Source organism: Dermochelys coriacea, chromosome 5 (assembly GCF_009764565.3).
Source record: "Dermochelys coriacea isolate rDerCor1 chromosome 5, rDerCor1.pri.v4, whole genome shotgun sequence".
Classification (NCBI taxonomy): Eukaryota; Metazoa; Chordata; order Testudines; family Dermochelyidae; genus Dermochelys; species Dermochelys coriacea.
This window is the reverse complement of record NC_050072.1, coordinates 96,589,493-96,608,213: the sequence shown is the minus strand read 5'-3', so window position 1 is coordinate 96,608,213 and position 18,721 is coordinate 96,589,493. Positions and strand designations below refer to the sequence as shown.

At 39.2% G+C, this 18,721-nt stretch overlaps 1 protein-coding gene across 1 annotated transcript in view; it reads left to right on the top strand.

Moving 5' to 3' along the window:
* VPS13A (vacuolar protein sorting 13 homolog A) overlaps positions 1-18,721 on the top strand; it is a 259,167-nt gene that overhangs the window by 102,670 nt on the left and 137,776 nt on the right. The window contains 13 exon segments of the mRNA XM_038402638.2: positions 4,325-4,409; positions 6,003-6,175; positions 7,749-7,905; positions 8,735-8,814; positions 8,991-9,050; positions 9,148-9,301; positions 10,379-10,495; positions 10,574-10,677; positions 11,181-11,348; positions 12,292-12,596; positions 13,458-13,605; positions 14,676-14,826; positions 15,765-15,889. Coding sequence (XP_038258566.1) covers positions 4,325-4,409; positions 6,003-6,175; positions 7,749-7,905; positions 8,735-8,814; positions 8,991-9,050; positions 9,148-9,301; positions 10,379-10,495; positions 10,574-10,677; positions 11,181-11,348; positions 12,292-12,596; positions 13,458-13,605; positions 14,676-14,826; positions 15,765-15,889 — 1,827 coding nt within the window.

Below are 18,721 nucleotides of genomic sequence, written 5' to 3'. Positions count from 1 at the left end.
AAATTGCTCTTAAATAGTGCTTGCTTGGCCAAAGCAGCTCTGGTTATCAGACCCTCAAATGCTTTCTGTCCTACCCAGATCAGAGACACATAATCTCAGAATCAGAAATGTTTTCTACATCCAAATCCTCAGAAGCCTCTCTTTACTGCGTGGATGCTGAGTGGTTAACCCAAGGGGAAACAGATTGCTCTTTCGCTATTCGGAATATTTTACTGAACAGGTGAAAGCCATTCATCAGATATATTTATCTTATAAAATGAAAGCTTTTTTTCAGTCTGGTCCGGCAGTGAAGTATCCCTCTATCATAGATAGGCTAAAGTGCATGACAATCTGGAATACTTGCTCTACCTAAAGAAGTTGGGTTTCTCAGTTCTTAGAGTTCACTTGGTTGCAATCTCAGCTTTCCACCCCGATGGGAAGTTGGCCTGTATGTTCTAACCCAATGTCAGTCAGATTTCTAAAGGGTATAAATAGACTGTGCCCTCCAGTTAGGGACCCCAGCTTTGAGACCTAGAGTGGTGTGATATTGTCAGCTCTGATGGGTCACCTTTGAGCATCTGGCTTCATGGTGATTTTTACATCTCTCAGCTAAAGTGATTTTCCTCATGGTCATCACAGTGGCCCCATTGAGAAGTGAAGACTCCTATTTCCCCACAGTCTTCTGCTCCTCTGTCTCTCTTAGTGACCACATGGTAAAATTCCTTCTAGCTCCCAATTGCTGCTTGGTTCTGCAGAATGTTTTCGGGGTGTGTGTATATGTCTGAGACTGTCAAATGAACTTGCCCGAGAACTACAGTCCATCACAAATCTTACCACTTTCCACTCCAAGTGCAAGACACATTTCTTTGAGTTTACCTTCTCTAATATAAGGGGTGTGTGTTGACAGATGTCTAGATGTATTGCTTAATGTGCTATTGGAAAATGCTCAGACTTTGTGGTGATGACTGTGGTATAAAAACATATGTAGACTAGACTAGAAATGTATATCCCCAATCAAAAGCTCCACCAGCATCTGCTGCCTCCTACTTTCTCCAGTACTGTGAAGAAGTCTGAGGAGGACTATCTGTTCTTTGTAGTCTCTGAAGCTTATGGGGAGCGATCAAAGGGAGATGAGGAAGCTTTGTAGTATGTGCTTTCTTCCATTCCCTCCTCCCCCTGAGCCTCGAGACCCTGCCCGGCCTTCTAGTTTCCCCCAGGCCTGTGAAGATAGAGCTTCCAGGTCCCGCTGTCCTCTTCCTATCTCCCTCCAGGTCCATCTTTTCCATTCTCCCTGCCTCTTGAATTTGTGAAATAGAGCTTCCAGCCGTTTCTACATACCTCCCATTGTCATCTTATAGCACTTAAAGGAGCTTCTATTAGCTGCTGCTTCCACCTGATTTGTGAGGCCTTGTTTTGCCCCATTTCTCTCTTCCTAAATTTTAATACCCTAAGGCAGTGTGTCCCAAACTTTTTTTTTGCTAAGCCCCAATTTGGAGACTGATGTCGCATGAGCATGCGCCTCCCGCCACCCCCATACTAAGAAACAGTATTTTTGCACAGAACAAGAGGATTTTATTTTCTTGGCTAACAAAACATATTGCTTAGACAGAAAGCAACATAAATAGCACGGTACCACAGTTCTTCTACTGAGTAAATATCAACATAAAACAGTGGTTTTCAACCTGTGCTCTGCAGGCCACTGGTGGTCCTCAGACTATGTTTAAGATTTCCAAAGGGGTCTGTACCTCCATTTGAAATTTTTTAGGGGTCCACAAATGAAAAAAGATTGAAAACCTCTGACATAAAAAAACACTTAATGACTGCATTTGTCTCAGTGAGTAGGATAAACCTGTTTGCTGGCACAATTATGGAATCTCTGTTTGATTTTGAATAGTTTCAGTTACAAATCAGTCTTTACATTCAACTGGCTTCTATACTGTGTGTGTGTGTGTGTGTGTGTGTGTGTGTGTGTGTGTGTGTGTGTGTGTGTGTGTGTGTGAAGAAAAGCTCACTTCACATAGATACCTTGAGGCAAAATGAATAAGTTTTTGATGGTATTTGGGGAATTCTTTTTAAACTGAGAGAAAAAACTAATCAAGAGGTATGCTTTAAATTCTTTCTCAAAACAGAGTTATGTGAAGTCAGTCAAATTCTCTTTTAGACTCATGCCAGTCTTGACCTTTAGTATGAAATCCTCTGAAAACTGCTTTCAGACCCAGGTGAAATCCTGCAATTCATTTCTCTTTTGGGAAAATATTTGCTAACTGACAAAGTCAGTGCTCTAGTCAACTTGTAGTATGAAAAAAGGGCTGTATCTCACTACTTTGATCTGCTTCTTGACATCTCCTGCCATATCAGCAATTCTGCAGCTAACTGTGTTTTCAGATAGTAGCATGAGACTCTATTGGTCAGCAATCTTCTTTCCCCATATTATCGATGCCATTTCAATCCCTTCTGGCAGCACATGACTGTGACCAATCAAACAAAACTTTCCACTTCTTGGTGTTTGACGAGAGACCGCGTCAGATGCTTAAAGTGCTTAGCGCAGTGTTGTTTGATTCATCCGTCCTTTGAAAGACCTTTTGTTTTTAAAAAAAAAAATCCTTGTGGTTTTATCTTTGAGGGCATGATGTTTGGTCTCCAAATAGAGCTTTAGTTTTCTTGGTTTCATGCTATTCTGAGCAAGAACTTCAGCACAAACAACACATTGCTGTCGAGGACTATGTGAATCCCAAGTCCAAGCAGGAAGGATATTACTATTTTTCTTTTTCATGGCTCTATTTATTCCTTCCCCAGAATCAGCATGTCAGATTTTCACTTCCCGAAACTTTCCATTCGCTCATAATTGTCAAACACCAAAACAATTGATCTCCAATTGAGTAGAAAAAACATCTGAGTGAAACCTCACACTCACATCAGCTATATAGCGTGTGGGAGTTAGGAGGTGCTGACTTGGCATGAGCACATTGGTTAAGGAAGTTTTGGTACTATGCTTTGGTAATCTCTTGATTTGAGGGCAAAACCCATATGTAACAGCAGCAACAGGATCTTTCTGAAGGGGAATTTGTAGTATGGCCCTTATTTTCTCTTATTACTTTATTTCAATTTAAAAATCTGGAGAAAATTGGTAAAAACCAAATGAAGTGCAGCTGGTGACAGTGCTCAAATTATAGGGGGCTCTGGGGATTGGGTGGGCTCCCTCACTACTTTTAAGGGCTACTTCACTTCTCCTTATGTGGCTAACAGCAGGGCCAAGAGATAGAGAAAGAAGAATGTAAGGGGTAGTGGCAGGTATAAGGGGTGCTGTCCTGGGTATAGAAGGGGAAATTATAGTGAGGTGGAAGGTGATGGATAATGGATAGGGGAGATGGGGGAGTTAGGGGTAGGGCAGGAGGAACAGTTATGGGGAGGGGAGGCCGTGGCAAAAGATGGGGAGTTGCACAGTACGAGCAGGCAAGAATCTTTAGGGTTAGGGGAGGAGGCAGGGGCTGGGTTTGTGGATGAGGTGCACTATACCCAGGGAGATTGGGGTTGCTAACCGTGTGGCACTTGAGGAAGCCTTCAGCTCCCTGCAGCACTTGGTTCGTCTTGGCTGCTGAGACCCAAGTCCTGCGCATCTTGCTCCCCAGATCGCTGTGCTGAAGGGCTGGGGTCAGGAGGAGAGCTGAAGGGCTGGGGTCAGGAGGGTCATGTACCTCATGAGTACTGGCCCCCTGCCAGACAGAGCCCTGTATTGACCCTGGCCCTTCAGCATGGCCCAATCTACTTCTCCTACTTCGCTTACTTCTCCAGGCTCTGTCTAGCAGGGGAAGAGGACAGCACTCTGTGCTCTTGGGCTGTGCTGAAGCACTGGAATCAGGATGGGGCCCTGTCCGGTAGGGGGCTCAGTACTCCTGGTGTTTAGCCTTCCACTCCCCACTTAGTCTCTGCAGACCTGCCCAGCAGAGGAGGGTAACTGCCAGTTGGTGGCTGCTGCAGCTGTAGCAGGGAGGGAGTGAGACAGGCAGGGAGCCTGGTCCTGGGAGCCATGACTGCCCACACAGAGCCCCATCCGCTTCCTTTGCTGGACAGAGCCCCGTGCTGACCCCAGCCCTTCGTGATCTGCCAGGCCCTCATGCCTCTCCCAGGAGGGCATGCCCACAATTTGAAAACTTCTGATTTAAGGTGTTATTTTTAACAGGTAATTAAAAATCATTGATACAGAAATGTTTTCTTATTACTGTAAAGTCGTAAAATATTTACAAATTAGTTGTCTGAAATAGCTGTAGTCAGTCGAAATGGACAGGAAAATTGAATTAAAATATTTTTAAATTGATTTTTTTTTTCATGTTGTCTTCTGTTTCAGATTGCAGTAACTCCTCTGCTTGCAACACCGCATGTCTCACAAAATGTACTTCCATTTTTGGAACTTCATTCGTTAACTGAGTCAGGTAAAGATAAACTATTTTAGAGCACATTTTCTTAAATAGGTATTATAATATGTCAATACACATTATTAAATTAAGTGCAATATTAAGAATACAAAGATGGTGAAAAATAAACATAAACTACAATATTCTAATGTGGCGTTATGTAGCAAAGTTAGTATTTGGGGGCTCAGATTCATAAGTTCATGTTGAGCATAAAGATCTGATCAAGCTTCTGAGTATGTATCATTTTCTTCCCCAGTTGGAAGATTCAGGTGATGTGGAGAGAACTGTTGTTGTGTCATAACTCTTTCATTGTATGTTAACTAACAAACAGGAATGGTGATACTTTTTTTGCTGCCTGTTTCCTTTTTTGTGCTTTGAATATGCTGGATGGTAGTATGTTCAAGTGTGAGAGGGTTTAATTTACCTTTTACTTTCTTTTAAAATCTTTGTACAAAATTTGTTTTAATGGCCAGAAAACATTCATGAGACTGCATAAATTAATAATGAGTACAAAATATACAGTATGTTTATAGGTAGCCACTTGGAAGTTTGTGTGCAGCAGAGTTTTAGCTTTTTAAAAAGAGCACTCTCACACAGGAGCACATTTGGGGCAGGGCAAGAAGGAGATGTTCATGCAAAAAAAAAAATCCAGTATTTTGTGTTTGCTGCTGTTGAAAATACTCTTGCTTAAGGCTTCCCCATTTGTGCTCATGATTTTTTTTTCTGAATGATACTGCAGTGAAATAATAAAGATCAAATAGAAGATGTGCCACGAGAGACAAACCACATTTGAATACATATTTTTTTATAAGGTGGTTATAAAATCCCATTTGTAGATTACATTTAAAAAGTTTAGTTACATAGGTTAATGATATTTCTAGTATTAAAGACCTCCTTAAACGTAAAAGATAATCAATATAAAAATAACATCTGACCACTTTTGGTTACTTTTACATGCAATATATATATGATCATTTAAAACAAGATTAGAGAAAAATATAATTCTCCTTTTTTAAAAAATTTACACTGAGTGCTCTAATGCAGAGTGTAGTTCACTTCCCCACTTGTTTGTGAGTTATTCAGATGGCAACAATGGAGAGTAAAACATTTTCTTAAAATTACAAAAGATGAGAGGGAGAGACAGACAGACCAAGGGCAGATATATCTGTAACCACTTTTAAGTCATTTTTTTTAAAGAATAGATTTCAAATTGATATATTTCTGATTTACTTGTATTACATTGTACGTGGAGCTGTTTGAGCATTTATTATTTTAATAGTTACTTGGGCATTATTTTAATTTCATTCCTGTGTTTTGCTCTATATGGTGCATTTAGACCTTCTGTCACGTACATATCTTCTCTATATATCACACGTTCAGTCTTTATCAAAGAATGGCATTTCCAAAATACACTCATTCAAAGAGCCCTTTAAAAGCTTTAACCTTACTGTTGATTGTATCTAATTATTTACTAGATAATCTTACCATATTCGTGTGTAATTGTTTATAGATGATATTTCAAATAAATTCTGTACTATATTATTGCAAAATAACTGTTGGTATGAAATTTAAATAGTCATGAAGTGATCATTAATAAAACTTTAAATTTAGAATCAGAAGAAGAATTTTATGATGCTCCCACCAGTCCTGTGGAGGAGATGCCATTTTTTGAAGCATCTTCTGGCTCTCTGACCAGAGCTAACAGTTCCAGAAGAAAAAGATTACAGAAGCAAGAATCTTTGAAGAATATGACAGAATTCCAGCTAAGATTTGAAATACCTGAGGTAGTATAACTTTTTTCTTTCTTCTAAATATACTCTAGTCTGCCTCTCCACAACCTGGTTCATGTATGTTACTTATGCCTATGTTCAAATCCTCATTAATGCCATTGTTGCCTCTTGGTTTGATGGCTGCAGCTCTTCCGTGGCCTCCAAGTCCAACTGTCCAAAGTCTCTAACATTTGCAGGATGCCTTGTCTGCATGAAGAAATACATCCCTTCACTCTATTCTCAAACACCTCCACTATCTTTCCATTCATTTCATTTTGAGTTTACTTTTACCCTATGCTTTCTTTAAAAACAAAACTATGTTCTTGTTCCATTTTACTTCCCAGCTTTATCTCCCCTTCTCCAAAACTTTCCATGGTCAGTGGGAGAGCCATATCTGCAGCTTTTTCCATCTGGAACAGCCTTTCTGCCCCATTAATGCTCCATTTTTAACTATTACCTTAAATTCTAACAATATTCATTTTGCTAGCTATTTTTGGTTTCTCTTGGCCTCTGTTATTGGTCTCATGACTAAATATTTGGTACATTTACTGTGCAGGGTTTTGGTTTTATTTGCATTATTTTTCCCTATAAGTTATGCTATGCACTGTCTTTTTAACTATGTAAAGCTACCTAAGGTTAGTGCTTGTATGAAAGACATTATATGAAATAAAGTTTTGATGAGTTGTCTTGTGCTTTCATGCAGAACACTTGGCTCATAAATCATGAAAATTATTATTTTTGTTTGGATTATGGTAATACCTTCTATATGGTAGGTCCTCTCCAGACGCAAGATGCAGCCCCTCGCCCACTATGTTGACACACTAAGAATAAGTGTAGTTCTGAAAGTCTTATCCGTACATAAAATCTAACACTTTCTGTATTTGAAATTTGCCTATATCGGGGTTCTTAAACTATTTCATAATGTAGATTATATTGATAGAGGAGTCTATTATGTATGATGTTACTTTCCCATTCATTGGCTTTAGTACTTGAGGGGAGGTCCTGTTTCCTCTACTTCATATGTAGGAGCAGCCTCTAGTAGAAAGAGAGAGAGATTTGGTCTCCTTGATATGATTGTTCTCTTTGAAGTGAAGAACCTGAAGGCCTGTAGAAGCAGCTGGAAACAAAGAATGCCTGTGCCATGAGACCAGCCTGGTTCTCCATTGAACATGGCTGTGTGACTCTAGTTCAGACTGCGGTGTTAAATGATGTTCAGACAGAGGGACAGATCCTCAGCCAATGTTAATCAGCATAGCTCATTTGAAATCAGTAGAGCTATGCTAGATTACATGATCTGAGAATCTGGCTCTCAGTGAGATTAACTTTCTTGAACTGTTTGTGGAGCTGCTTTTAAGAATAAGTTTTATTTCCTATACATTCTTCTTTTGCTGTTTTGTTTTATAGAAATGGCAGCATCTAGTATTAGCAGTTTTAATACTGAATGGATATTCTTCAGAGTTTTTTCAAGGAACATTTTCTGTCTAAAATTATATTTGAATTGGATATTCATTGAATACGAACTTTGATGAAACTATACTTTGTGTGTCACCATTATCACATTATGCCTTATTATGCTGTTTTTCCCCAGGTCTTAATGCAGTTGTGTCGTCTTGCTGATGGTACTGAAAAGCCTGTGCTGCAGCTAGAAGTTGTAGGATTAGGCACTGAACTTAAACTCAGAACATTTGATATGGCTGCAAATGCTTTTCTTAGAGAAGTCTGTTTACTGTGTCCAGAGTATATGGGTAAGAATGTACATGATGCTCTAAAATTGATTAGCAAATCTACAATAGTATGGTGAAGAGTTCATTTCAGAAAGTCTGTTGGGCTCCCTTATGTCAGCTAAAGTTGCAGGATCCAGTCCTCAAAAATTAATAGTGGGAGAGAGAAACCAATTATTCCTGGACAGTATTTCTTTCACTTTACCCCTTTTGATACCAGGAAAAGTGCATCATTCACAAAATCCCCTGTTCTTAGGCCACATGAGACATGTCATCACTTCCATGAACCTGTTTTTTTTTATTACAATCATCCTTGTCCCACAAGATGCATGATTGTAACCACCATGGGAATCACCTGTATATCTCCAACAATTGGATTTTATTTCATAGATAAGACTACCAGCATGCACTCTGGTTGCCGTGTTTGTGTGTAATATTGTAGGTTTTCATTTAAAAAAATATTTTTGCCCTAATGATTGCAAAGGAAATCTTACAAATCATGAACCAGTGCACTGCTGTGTTCTTGAAATTGCCTCCTGAATAAAATCCAACTCAGAGCTGTATATTGCTTTGGTACATTACAATGGGGAGCTAACTATGCTGCACAATGATCACAGTCCAAATGTCAACATTAAATGTGTTGCTGCTGATCATTTTAGCAGAAACATTCAATTATTCTGGGGTATGGGTGAGTCTCTGCTGATCCTACGCTACAGTGATAGTCTGCTTTATAATCCCATAAGCATTTATATAACTGATTATAAAACACTTGTATATTAAGTTTTAATTATTTGCATTTTCTTGAAAAATAAGTGTCAACCAAGCTATTTTAACATTAATTTTTTTTAAAAAGATGATAAAGACAAACCTGTTTACATCATTACAACTTTGGATAATACAGAGGATGATCTTCTTACACTGGAATATGTAAAAGTAAGAAAACTTTAGAAATGTGATTTCCTTAATCTTTCTGCTGACTTTCTTTAAAATTAGCTTGTGTATATGGTATCTAAAAAGTAAAATGCATGGAGCTATAGTAGGTTTTGCAGTAAACTTTCTGTATGAAGTCAGCAGATTTTTATTTTAATTTATTTTTTCTGGGGGAACAGGCTGATATTAATGGACCTGAATTGAAAACTGCTTACAAGAATGTTCTACAGCTGTTAAAGGTATGACTATCGTTTGTTTTTAAGTTTGTGTATTATTCTTATTTTGGAAAAAGCTTTTTGGAAAATATGTTCCTGCTAAAAATGCCTTTTTTTGTAGGTGAATTTCTCCTCTCTAGATGTTCATTTGCATAATGAAGCACTTCTAAATGCCATGAATTACCTAAATAATCTTTTACCAAAACGAGAGACTAAAATAACAGAAGAGCTAGTCCAGGAAAAAGAAGAGAAAAAGGATGTTCTTAAGAAATTAAGTAAGTTGGTTTTTATCTTGGTTCCCTTTGCTTCCTTTTGCTTTGCCCTTTATCTCCCATCCCCTGACCACATGGGACATGTGACAGTATCCTTAGTTGCAGAGATGGGGAGAAATTCTTGATGACAGAGAAAATGTGAACTGTTGTAAGATGGAGAAGTAGAGAGCCCTTCAGGCTCTTATATGACTGGAAATGAAGGAAAGGAATAATAACCATTGAAATCAAACTTTTTTCACTCCACTGGTCACTAGCACTTATGAAAAAGCACGAGAAGAGCAGAAATGGATTGTGTTCAGGCAGAATGCTGTGTAAGAATGTTGACTATTAGTTTTATGCATCTTTGTGGATCCAGGCACTCAATACCAGGGATATACTAGGGGCCTCAACCAATTCTTTCTTACTGTGTCAGTGGTTAGTACAGATACCCTCATTCGACCTTCTCCAAGTTGTTGGGCATAGGCTAATTAATGTTAGTTTGGTTCAATATGTAAATTGGAACCTGTCTGGCTGTTGGTTGGTCTGCACCTGTTGTACAGTTTAATTGGATCCCTGTTCCAGTTAGATTTATGACCACCTGTTCAAGCCTGCAATTGTGTATCGGATCCCTAATGGTGGATGTTGTGTGCAGATTTTAAATGTTGACTGTGGACTAGTATGCCATTCCACATGCACTTAATGTATTTTGGTATGATTTGAGGCTTCCCTATATACACTGCAGATTCCTGGGTGCCATTTCTGCCCTTGGGGCCATTGGTAGTTGGTATAATGCTCTAAATTATGCCAGGGCATTGGCCAGATGCAGAGTAGGCTAGGGATACGAGGAGCACAAAGTCCCCTTTTCACACCCATTTTCCTCAGCTCTTGGAATTGCATTTGGTTTTCCTTTTGGAGCTGTACTTTTTTCCCTCTGTACTAGAAAAAGATCAATGTGTGTTTGTTTTTAAAAAATTAAATAAAGTTGCACACTGAGTCTACAACTAAACTTGGAATGGGTAATATGTGTCTATCATCACTATGATCTAGGTATTAGCATAATACAAACAATTAATTAAAGTGTTGATTTCAATTTTCTCACAGCATCAAAAAAATCCAAGTATGAGGATGTCATAGACCTACATGTCTGTGCAGATTTATCCTGTTTGCGGGTTTTTATTAGAGAACAAAAACGCAGAATATCTGAAATTCACATAGAAGGTAAGAGTGAAAGTTTGAACATGTAGTTACAAAATACTAACAGATATCAGTTAATTTTGTTACTTTTTTTTTTTTTAGGTCTTGATTGCCAAGTGATCATGAGGAAAGCAGCAACTGAAGTGTTTGCAAAATTAAAGAACATAGTTGTTATGGATTGTGACGATATGGCATTGCATAAAAAGGTATGAATTCTCATATATGCTATTGATTTCTGTTGCCTGGTGGACATACACTAATTCTGGCTTAATTATTGGGGTCTACCATCTAGCAGTATTTTCTCTATTGCTCTGTGTGGGTGCTGGGATCATTGTTCCCAGTAAGTGGTATGTGCCTGATTGTCCAAGAACCTAAATGTCAGTTCCCGCACAAATCTGTGACTGCTGTATTGAAAAACAACAACAACAAAACAGCTTTCTGTGACTCGTACACTAAGCTGTCCTTTACTACTTACTATACTGACTTCAGTGAGCTGATTTACACCTGCTGAGATTATAGTCCAATATTTAAAATTCTCCCATGGATTTTCAGACTCAGTATTTGTAAAATTCTTTACAATCCATAGATAAAAGGCAGCCTAGAAGTATGAAGTATTACTACTTTTCGTAATAGGCTGTAGTGAAAATATTTTAATAATGAACAACTTCAGGGTTAGGTTTGAGTTAATTACCTTTTTCTCTGTTTTAAGGCTCTTTATATCACAGGAAAAGAAGTCTTCAGTTTTAAAATGGTGTCATACGTGGATGCTACAGATGGTGCTGCCTATACAAATATGAATATTGTGGACAGCCAGGTTTATTTAACTGTTGGTTGCATTCAAGTAGTTTTTGTCAACAAGTTTGTTTCAGCTATTTTGGTAAGTCAAATCTTTCTTTTCTCCCACCCCAGCTTCTTTTAGACATGCAGGTAGCTGTGTCTAACCGCAAGTGGAAGAGGCATATGCAAGATGATATATATTTATAAGAGCTCCCTTATTTTTGTACAAGGTTCCATTTAATGTTGGGAAATTGAAAGAGTTTTCTTCCAAAATTACAAAATTCCAACTCGTCCACATTCACATGCTGGAACTGAAAAGCTAAAACGTCAGTGCTTCTATAACTCTGCAATTATTATTATTATTCATCATTACTCTCACACTTCTTTTTATGGGTTTCAGAGTAGCAGCCGTGTTAGTCTGTATTCGCAAAAAGAAAAGGAGTACTTGTGGCACCTTAGAGACTAACAAATTTATTAGAGCATAAGCTTTCGTGAGCTACAGCTCACTTCATCGGATGCATTTGACCAAATGCATCCGATGAAGTGAGCTGTAGCTCACGAAAGCTTATGCTCTAATAAATTTGTTAGTCTCTAAGGTGCCACAAGTACTCCTTTTCTTTTTACTTTTTTATGGTACATGACCAGATTTTAAATTCACATGCACAGTTTGCTGTCACATGACATTGGAGTATAAAACAATCAGAATGAATGCCTCTTTCATACCATTTTCCAAAGTGAACGAATATGCACGAACTTGGAATAGGTTACATGTAATTCTTCAGAATCATGATGGAAGGTCTTTAGTGTTGGAACTCCATTTTTAATATACAGTATATAAATAATTGTGTACACATTTCATTTCCAGTGGAATTATTCTATAAAAGCATCTCTATAGGCAAATTAGATGAGTGTATATTATTGCCAGCACTTAAGACACATAATATAGCATTTGGGATGGAATTTTAAAGGGTAATTATTAATAAATGTAATATTCCCATGATTAATAGTATCAGATGTAATGACAGTTTCTAATTATTTTCTAGGCTTTTATAAATAACTTCCAAGCTGCAAAGGAAGCTATTACCGAGGCAACTGTTCAAGCAGCAGGGAAAGCAGCTACAGGTGTAAAAGAATTGGCACAACGGAGTTCCCGAATCGCACTGGATATTAATATTAAAGCACCTGTAATCATAGTGCCACAGTCAGCAGACTCTACTAATGTCCTTGTTGCTGATTTTGGTCTAATTACCGTAAAGAATCAGTTCTCTGTTAAAACAAAGGCACGATGTAGCCTTCCACCTGTTATTGACTCTATGACAGTGAAGCTGAGTGAACTAAAACTATACAGGTAACATAATATGTATGTGTGTTTTTTTTTAAAGTCAGTTTAATTCTTCTGAAATACCTCCTATTGACAATTCTGCAAAATGAAGTTCTTTTATCTAAAGACCAGGTTTATGCTTACCACATACATAGCACCATTAGTGTACGTGACACTCTACAAATAAATCACAAACAGAAAAGTTTGTGAGAAAATAATTAAGGTTGTTTAACGAAAATATCCACCTACACCAGCAGTTCTCAATCCGTGGGGCCACATGTGACCCAATTAGCACACATCTGCATCCCAGCTCAGCTGTATGCTCAATGCCGGCTCACGTGACAGAGTCCAGGTTCCTGGCTGCCTGGTGTAGTGTGGTGCGGGTTGCACCATAGCCCAGCGTAGAGGGGTTGGGGTCTGGTTGGGTCTGGCGGCCCACCACGCAGGGTTGGGGGTCCGGGGCAGCCACGTGTTGGTGGTCTGGGGCAGCTGTCCGGCTGCCCCTGCATGGCAAGGGTCCGGGGCAGGCAACCTGCCAGCCCCACACAGCAGGTTCGGGGTCTGGGTTGCCGCTGCCCTGCCACTCAGCCCCTGTAGCACAGGTAACACGTTGTGAGTCGCATATGCAGCCCACAATGATAAATAAGTTGAGAACTACTGACCTACACAAACCTTTCAATAGAAGGAAATATCCAATTAGGGTTTCCTTGTTTGGCATACCTTAGTCCTCACACAGAATTCGCTTCTTACAGGGATAGGTTCTATTCCTCTCTATATAGATACTTTTCAAAAGGGTAAGGCAAATGCAAAAATGTTTCATAGTTGTGTTCTTCAGATTATTAAGAGAAGGATATTGAGTTATGAACATCATTTTATTTCTATCCACAGAACACATTTTGAGAGAGGGTCATTACAAAGTGAAATACAGCTATTGCAGCCACTGAATTTGGAGGTTACTGTTGAACGAAATTTAGCTGCTGCCTGGTATAGCGAAGTGCCTGATATTAAAATACTTGGACGACTTAAGCCTATGAATGTAAGTGTCCAGTACTTGAAATGACTCAAAAATATTTGTGGGAAGCTAATGAATTTTACTGCCCACAAAAGCAAAATTGCTTGACTTGGTGGTTATTTGATTCAGAGAGGTATAGGTGGAGTGGATTTTCACTGGTAGGGCTAAAAAGGAGGGGGTTGAGGTGATAAGTGAGAGCTTACAATGGCTTTTTCAAGCACTGGACTAGGATAATGTGAAATGCAGGCAGACATTATGTCTCCTTTATTATTATAATAACGTAGTTCACTCCTGACTTGCAATATCCTTGATTTACCTGTGTATTGGGTATTTTGTACACCCTTTCAGGTATGGTTTGAAACAGGTTCATGTATTCTTTTTCAAGCCTATTCATGTGGGTTTGAACCTATGTTAATTAAAATTCAGGATTGAACAAATGTGTGTTTTCCACAGTGTACTCTCATTAAAAATATATGGACAAGGTTTGTGTTCCATGTTTGTACAAATACATTGGTTTGCCAGGCTTAGAAACGAGACTAGTGACTTCATGTTGGAAAGTATTATGTGACTGGCCCCATGTGACAACTTTCAACAAATACGATTCATGCTCTAAATGCATCTGCTAACAGATGTATATCCACATATAGCCAAATAGTTCATACCGAGCTACCTCGCTTTTAATTAAAAGCTTGCATAGCTGAACTAAATAATATGTGAACCATTGCTGGTGTGCATACACAGGCTGAATTCTAGCCAAAGCTAATTTTAAGTACATAGAAGGCTTTATACAACTGTTTTTCATAGGTCTAGTCTTCTGAGCAAAGACTCAAATATGCTAATTTGTGTTATTGGGATATAGCAGCATAAAGAGTCATTACCAACTAATAAATAAATCTCCTATTTTGTTAGTAAATACTTCTCATTTGAGAACAAATTTTGGAGAGGAGAATGTTTGAGAAACAGACTGCAAGGGAGTGAGAAATATTGCCTTTTAGTTGCCATATTTTTTTTTAAAGTGAGTGAGATTGCTATATTCAGAGTAAAATAAGGTTTGTTCTCCAAAGTTAGCCTTTTTTATTATTATTATTTTTAAGCTCATTCTCAGTCAGGAAGACTTAACCACTATATTGAGGACATTGAATGAAAATTTAGGGGACAGTTCTGGTGCTCCACCTCCTTTATCAGAACCGAAAGATACAAGTAGCAGCTGCAGCGATGCCCTCAGTACTTCCCAGCATTCTGCAGGTATGTTCTTTAAACTTAAGCAACAATCCAGAAGCATTATATGGTATTTACAGGTTAATTCTTCCAGTGGATTTACAAGGATGTCTCCTTTTTCTGTGTTTAAATGTTATGTTTATATGCAATGGCCTTGTTTAAAGTTTTTTATCTAATATATTCTTAATATATCCAAAGTGGATGTAGGGTTAGAAAAAAGACAAATAACCTTCTGCGGTAGATCTTGTGACATTAGAGTGTTTTACTATAAAAGTTATATAGTGTCCAGTTTTATTGACAACTTAAGAATCTGCATAAGACATTCAATAAACTGTCAATTCGGGTTGGTAATGTTTATGGAGAGTACTTTGCTTTTTAGAATCAGTTATTTCCCTCTATTTATGATGATCTTTTCTTTCTGTTACTACATTAAAACTGTTTATCCCTCAGAATCACAGTATAACAGGATCATTGAAAATCTTTATTTTTACTACCAGAGCTCCTGTAGGGCTCATTATGCAATACAATGTATGGACACATAATAAAAAAGTCATTCTCCTGAAAAACATACAGTCTAAATAAGCAGGACAGACAAAAGCACAAGGTAGAAAAAGATAGGCCCTGATAATTACCCTCATCCAACACCTGCCCTCCCCCCGCCCCCATATATCAGATTATATGAACCTCCTAATGCATGAGTACATAATCCTAAATAGTGTTAACAGGAACTAGGCATGTGTGTTTTTCCTTGTTGTGGAACTCTGATAGTTAGAATGATATTTTTATGTAATTTTCAGTTTAAAATAAGACTTTGCCATACAGAAGAATTGATTTAGTAAAGTCAGATTATCTTTGGGGTGAAGTGGGGAGGATGTAGTCATATGAAGACTGCTATGCATTAAGGAATGAGTAATTTTATGTTTTGCTGTTAGTTTTAGTGCTAATGCGTCTTCCATTTTTAAAAGGAACAACTATGGTAACAACTGCTGTGGTGGAATTACATTCACCTGTTAAAGTTAAAACAACACTAAAATTGGACTTCCTATTCGACTCTCTCACTTCGGTATTGTATAGTCCAAAGTCTAAACAGGTAAACAAAACTGTGTTATCAAAGAAAACAAATCTGTAATCTTACTGAAAATGCTGGCAATTGTGAACAGGAAAATGTGAATTAGAGGATATTATATAGGAATAGCTCAAGGGCAGTGGTTACAAACTGTAGTCACAGATTTATTATACGTGCCATGAGATTATCGTTAACCAGGTACATCACTTCACAATACTACAGAAAACAGAATAGGGAAACTCTGTCTCTGAAGCTTTGATTTGACTCTCATTTTCCAGGAAATTTAATTTTGGATAAAATAAAGTGTGAAACTACAGATGGATTTGCTTTGTTTTTGATTAAATTGTGGAGGTGGGTTGAAAATTGGGGTTGTACTATGAAGCTAGCTTCAATCTTAATGTGGACTCAGAATCATACTTAGATTCATAGATATTAAGGTCAGAAGGGACCATTATGATCATCTAGTCTGACCTCCTGCACAATGCAGGCCACAGAATCTCACCGACCCACTCCTGCAATAAACCTCTCATCTATGTCTGAGCTATTGAAGTCCTCAGATCATGATTTAAAGACTTCAAGGTGCAGAGAATCCTCCAGCAAGTGACTCGTGCCCCATGCTACAAAGGAAGGCAAAAAACCCCCGGGCCTCTTCCAATCTGCCCTGGAGGAAAATTCCTTCCCGACCCCAAATATGGTGATCAGCTGAAACCCTGAGCATGTGGGCAAGATTCACCAGCCAGATACCCAGGAAAGAATTCTCTGTAGTGACTCAGATCCCATCCCATGACAGGCCATTGGGCCTATTTACCATGAATAGTTAAAGATCAATTAATTGTCAGTTGATCAATTACTTATCAGCTAATCTCCGCTTAGAAGGTTTAATTGGGCATGTTTTCCTGTGAGCTTCTGCTTACTGTTTGTCATGAGTTTAATTCTTGATAAGTTAACCAGTCTTGTCTCTAACATTTTAGAACAGAGGTTCTCAAACTGTGGTCCATGGACCATGGTGGTGTGCGAGTTCCATTCAGGTGGTCTACCGATAGATCCCTCTAAGGTGCGTGCCTGGACGGTCGCACACAACAGAATGAAGGGCCACCCACCTAATTAGTGGAGCCGCGCAGGATTGGCTCCACTAATTAGGTGCCTGGACCCTGGAGAAGACTCAAATGTAAGGTGAGGTCGTGGCCTTGGGCGGATTAGGCGGGCGTGGGGTGAGAAGAGGGAGTGGGGGAAATTTTGCAGCAGCCAGAGAAAGAGGTGACTTTCCCCAGCTCCAGGGCTGCCGCTGCCGGGGAGAGACTGCTCTTCCCAGCCTCAGCTCTGTGGCTGCTGTGGCAAGGGAGACCCACCCCCCTTCCCAGCCCCAGCTCGGGGGCTGCCATGGCAGGGGAGAGAGGGCACATCCATCACATTAGAATGGTAAGACTACTGATATTAAAATATGAGTTGTGTGCTTTTATTTGTAGAATAAAAATGTTTATTAAGATTTTTTTTTATATAGCGCTTTTATTCAAAACGCTTTACAATAGTTATCTAATGATACAAACAGCATTTGGAAAGATCATTAAGTGGTCCACTGAGACCCTCAGCAATTTTCAAGTGGTTTGTGGGGAAAAAAAACTTTGAGAACCACTATTTTAGAACATAGTCATGTGCCTTAACCAACCAACAGAGAAATTTGCATGTTTGTCTCTGTCATTAGAGTAGCAACCAGGTTTTATACTTTCTCTTCAGAAACCTAGGTTAGCAGTTTTGATAACTGTTGCAGACTATTCTTCTAACATTACCTGGTTGCTACTGGGAACAGTACTAAATAGTAGCATAGGAGAATCATAGAGACCTCAGAAGGTCATCTAGTCCAACCCCCTGCTCAAAGCAGGACCAACACCAACTAAATCATCCCAGCCAGGGCTTTGTCAAGCCAGGTCTTAAAAACCTCTAAGGATGGAGATTGCACCACCTCCCTAGGTAACCCATTCCAGTGCTTCACCATCCTCCTAGTGAAATAGTGTTTCCTAATATCCAACCTAGACCTCCCCCATGGCTCCTTGTTCTGTCATCTGCCACCACTGAGAACAGCCAAGCTCCATCTTCTTTGGAACCTCCCTTCAGGTAGTTGAAGGCTGCTATCAAATCCCCACCTCACTCTTCTCTTCTGCAGACTAAACAAGCCCAGTTTGCTCAGCCTCTCCTCATAAATCATGTACCATAGCCCCTGGTCATTTTCATTGCCCTCCACTAGACTCTCTCTAATTTGTCCACATCCCTTCTGTAGTGAGGGGCTCAAAACTGGATGCAGTACTCCAGATGTGGCCTTACCAGTGCCGAATAGAGGGGAATAATCACTTCTCTCAATCTGCTAGCAATGCTCCTACTAAAACAGCCCAATATGCTATTAGCCTTCTTGGCAACAAGGGCACACTGCCGACTCGTATCCAGCTTCTCATCCACTGTAATCCCCAGGTCCTTTTCTCTAGAACTGCTGCTTAGACAGTCGGTCCCCAACCTGTAGCAGGGCATGGGATTCTTCAATCCTAAATGCAGCACTCTGTCCTTGTTGAACCTCATCAGATTTCTTTTGGCCCAGTCCTCCAATTTGTCTAGGTCACTCTAAACCCTATCCCTGCCCTCCAGAGTATCTACCTCTACCCCAGCTAAGTGTAATCTGCGAAGTTGCTGAGGGTGCAATCCATCCCATCATCCAGATCATTAATAAAGATATTGAACAAAACTGGCTCCAGGACCGACCCCTGGGGTACTCCGCTTGATACCGGCTGCTAGCTAGACATCGAGTCGTTGATCACTACCCATTGAGCCCGACAATCTAGCCAGCTTTCTATCTGCCTTATAGACCAT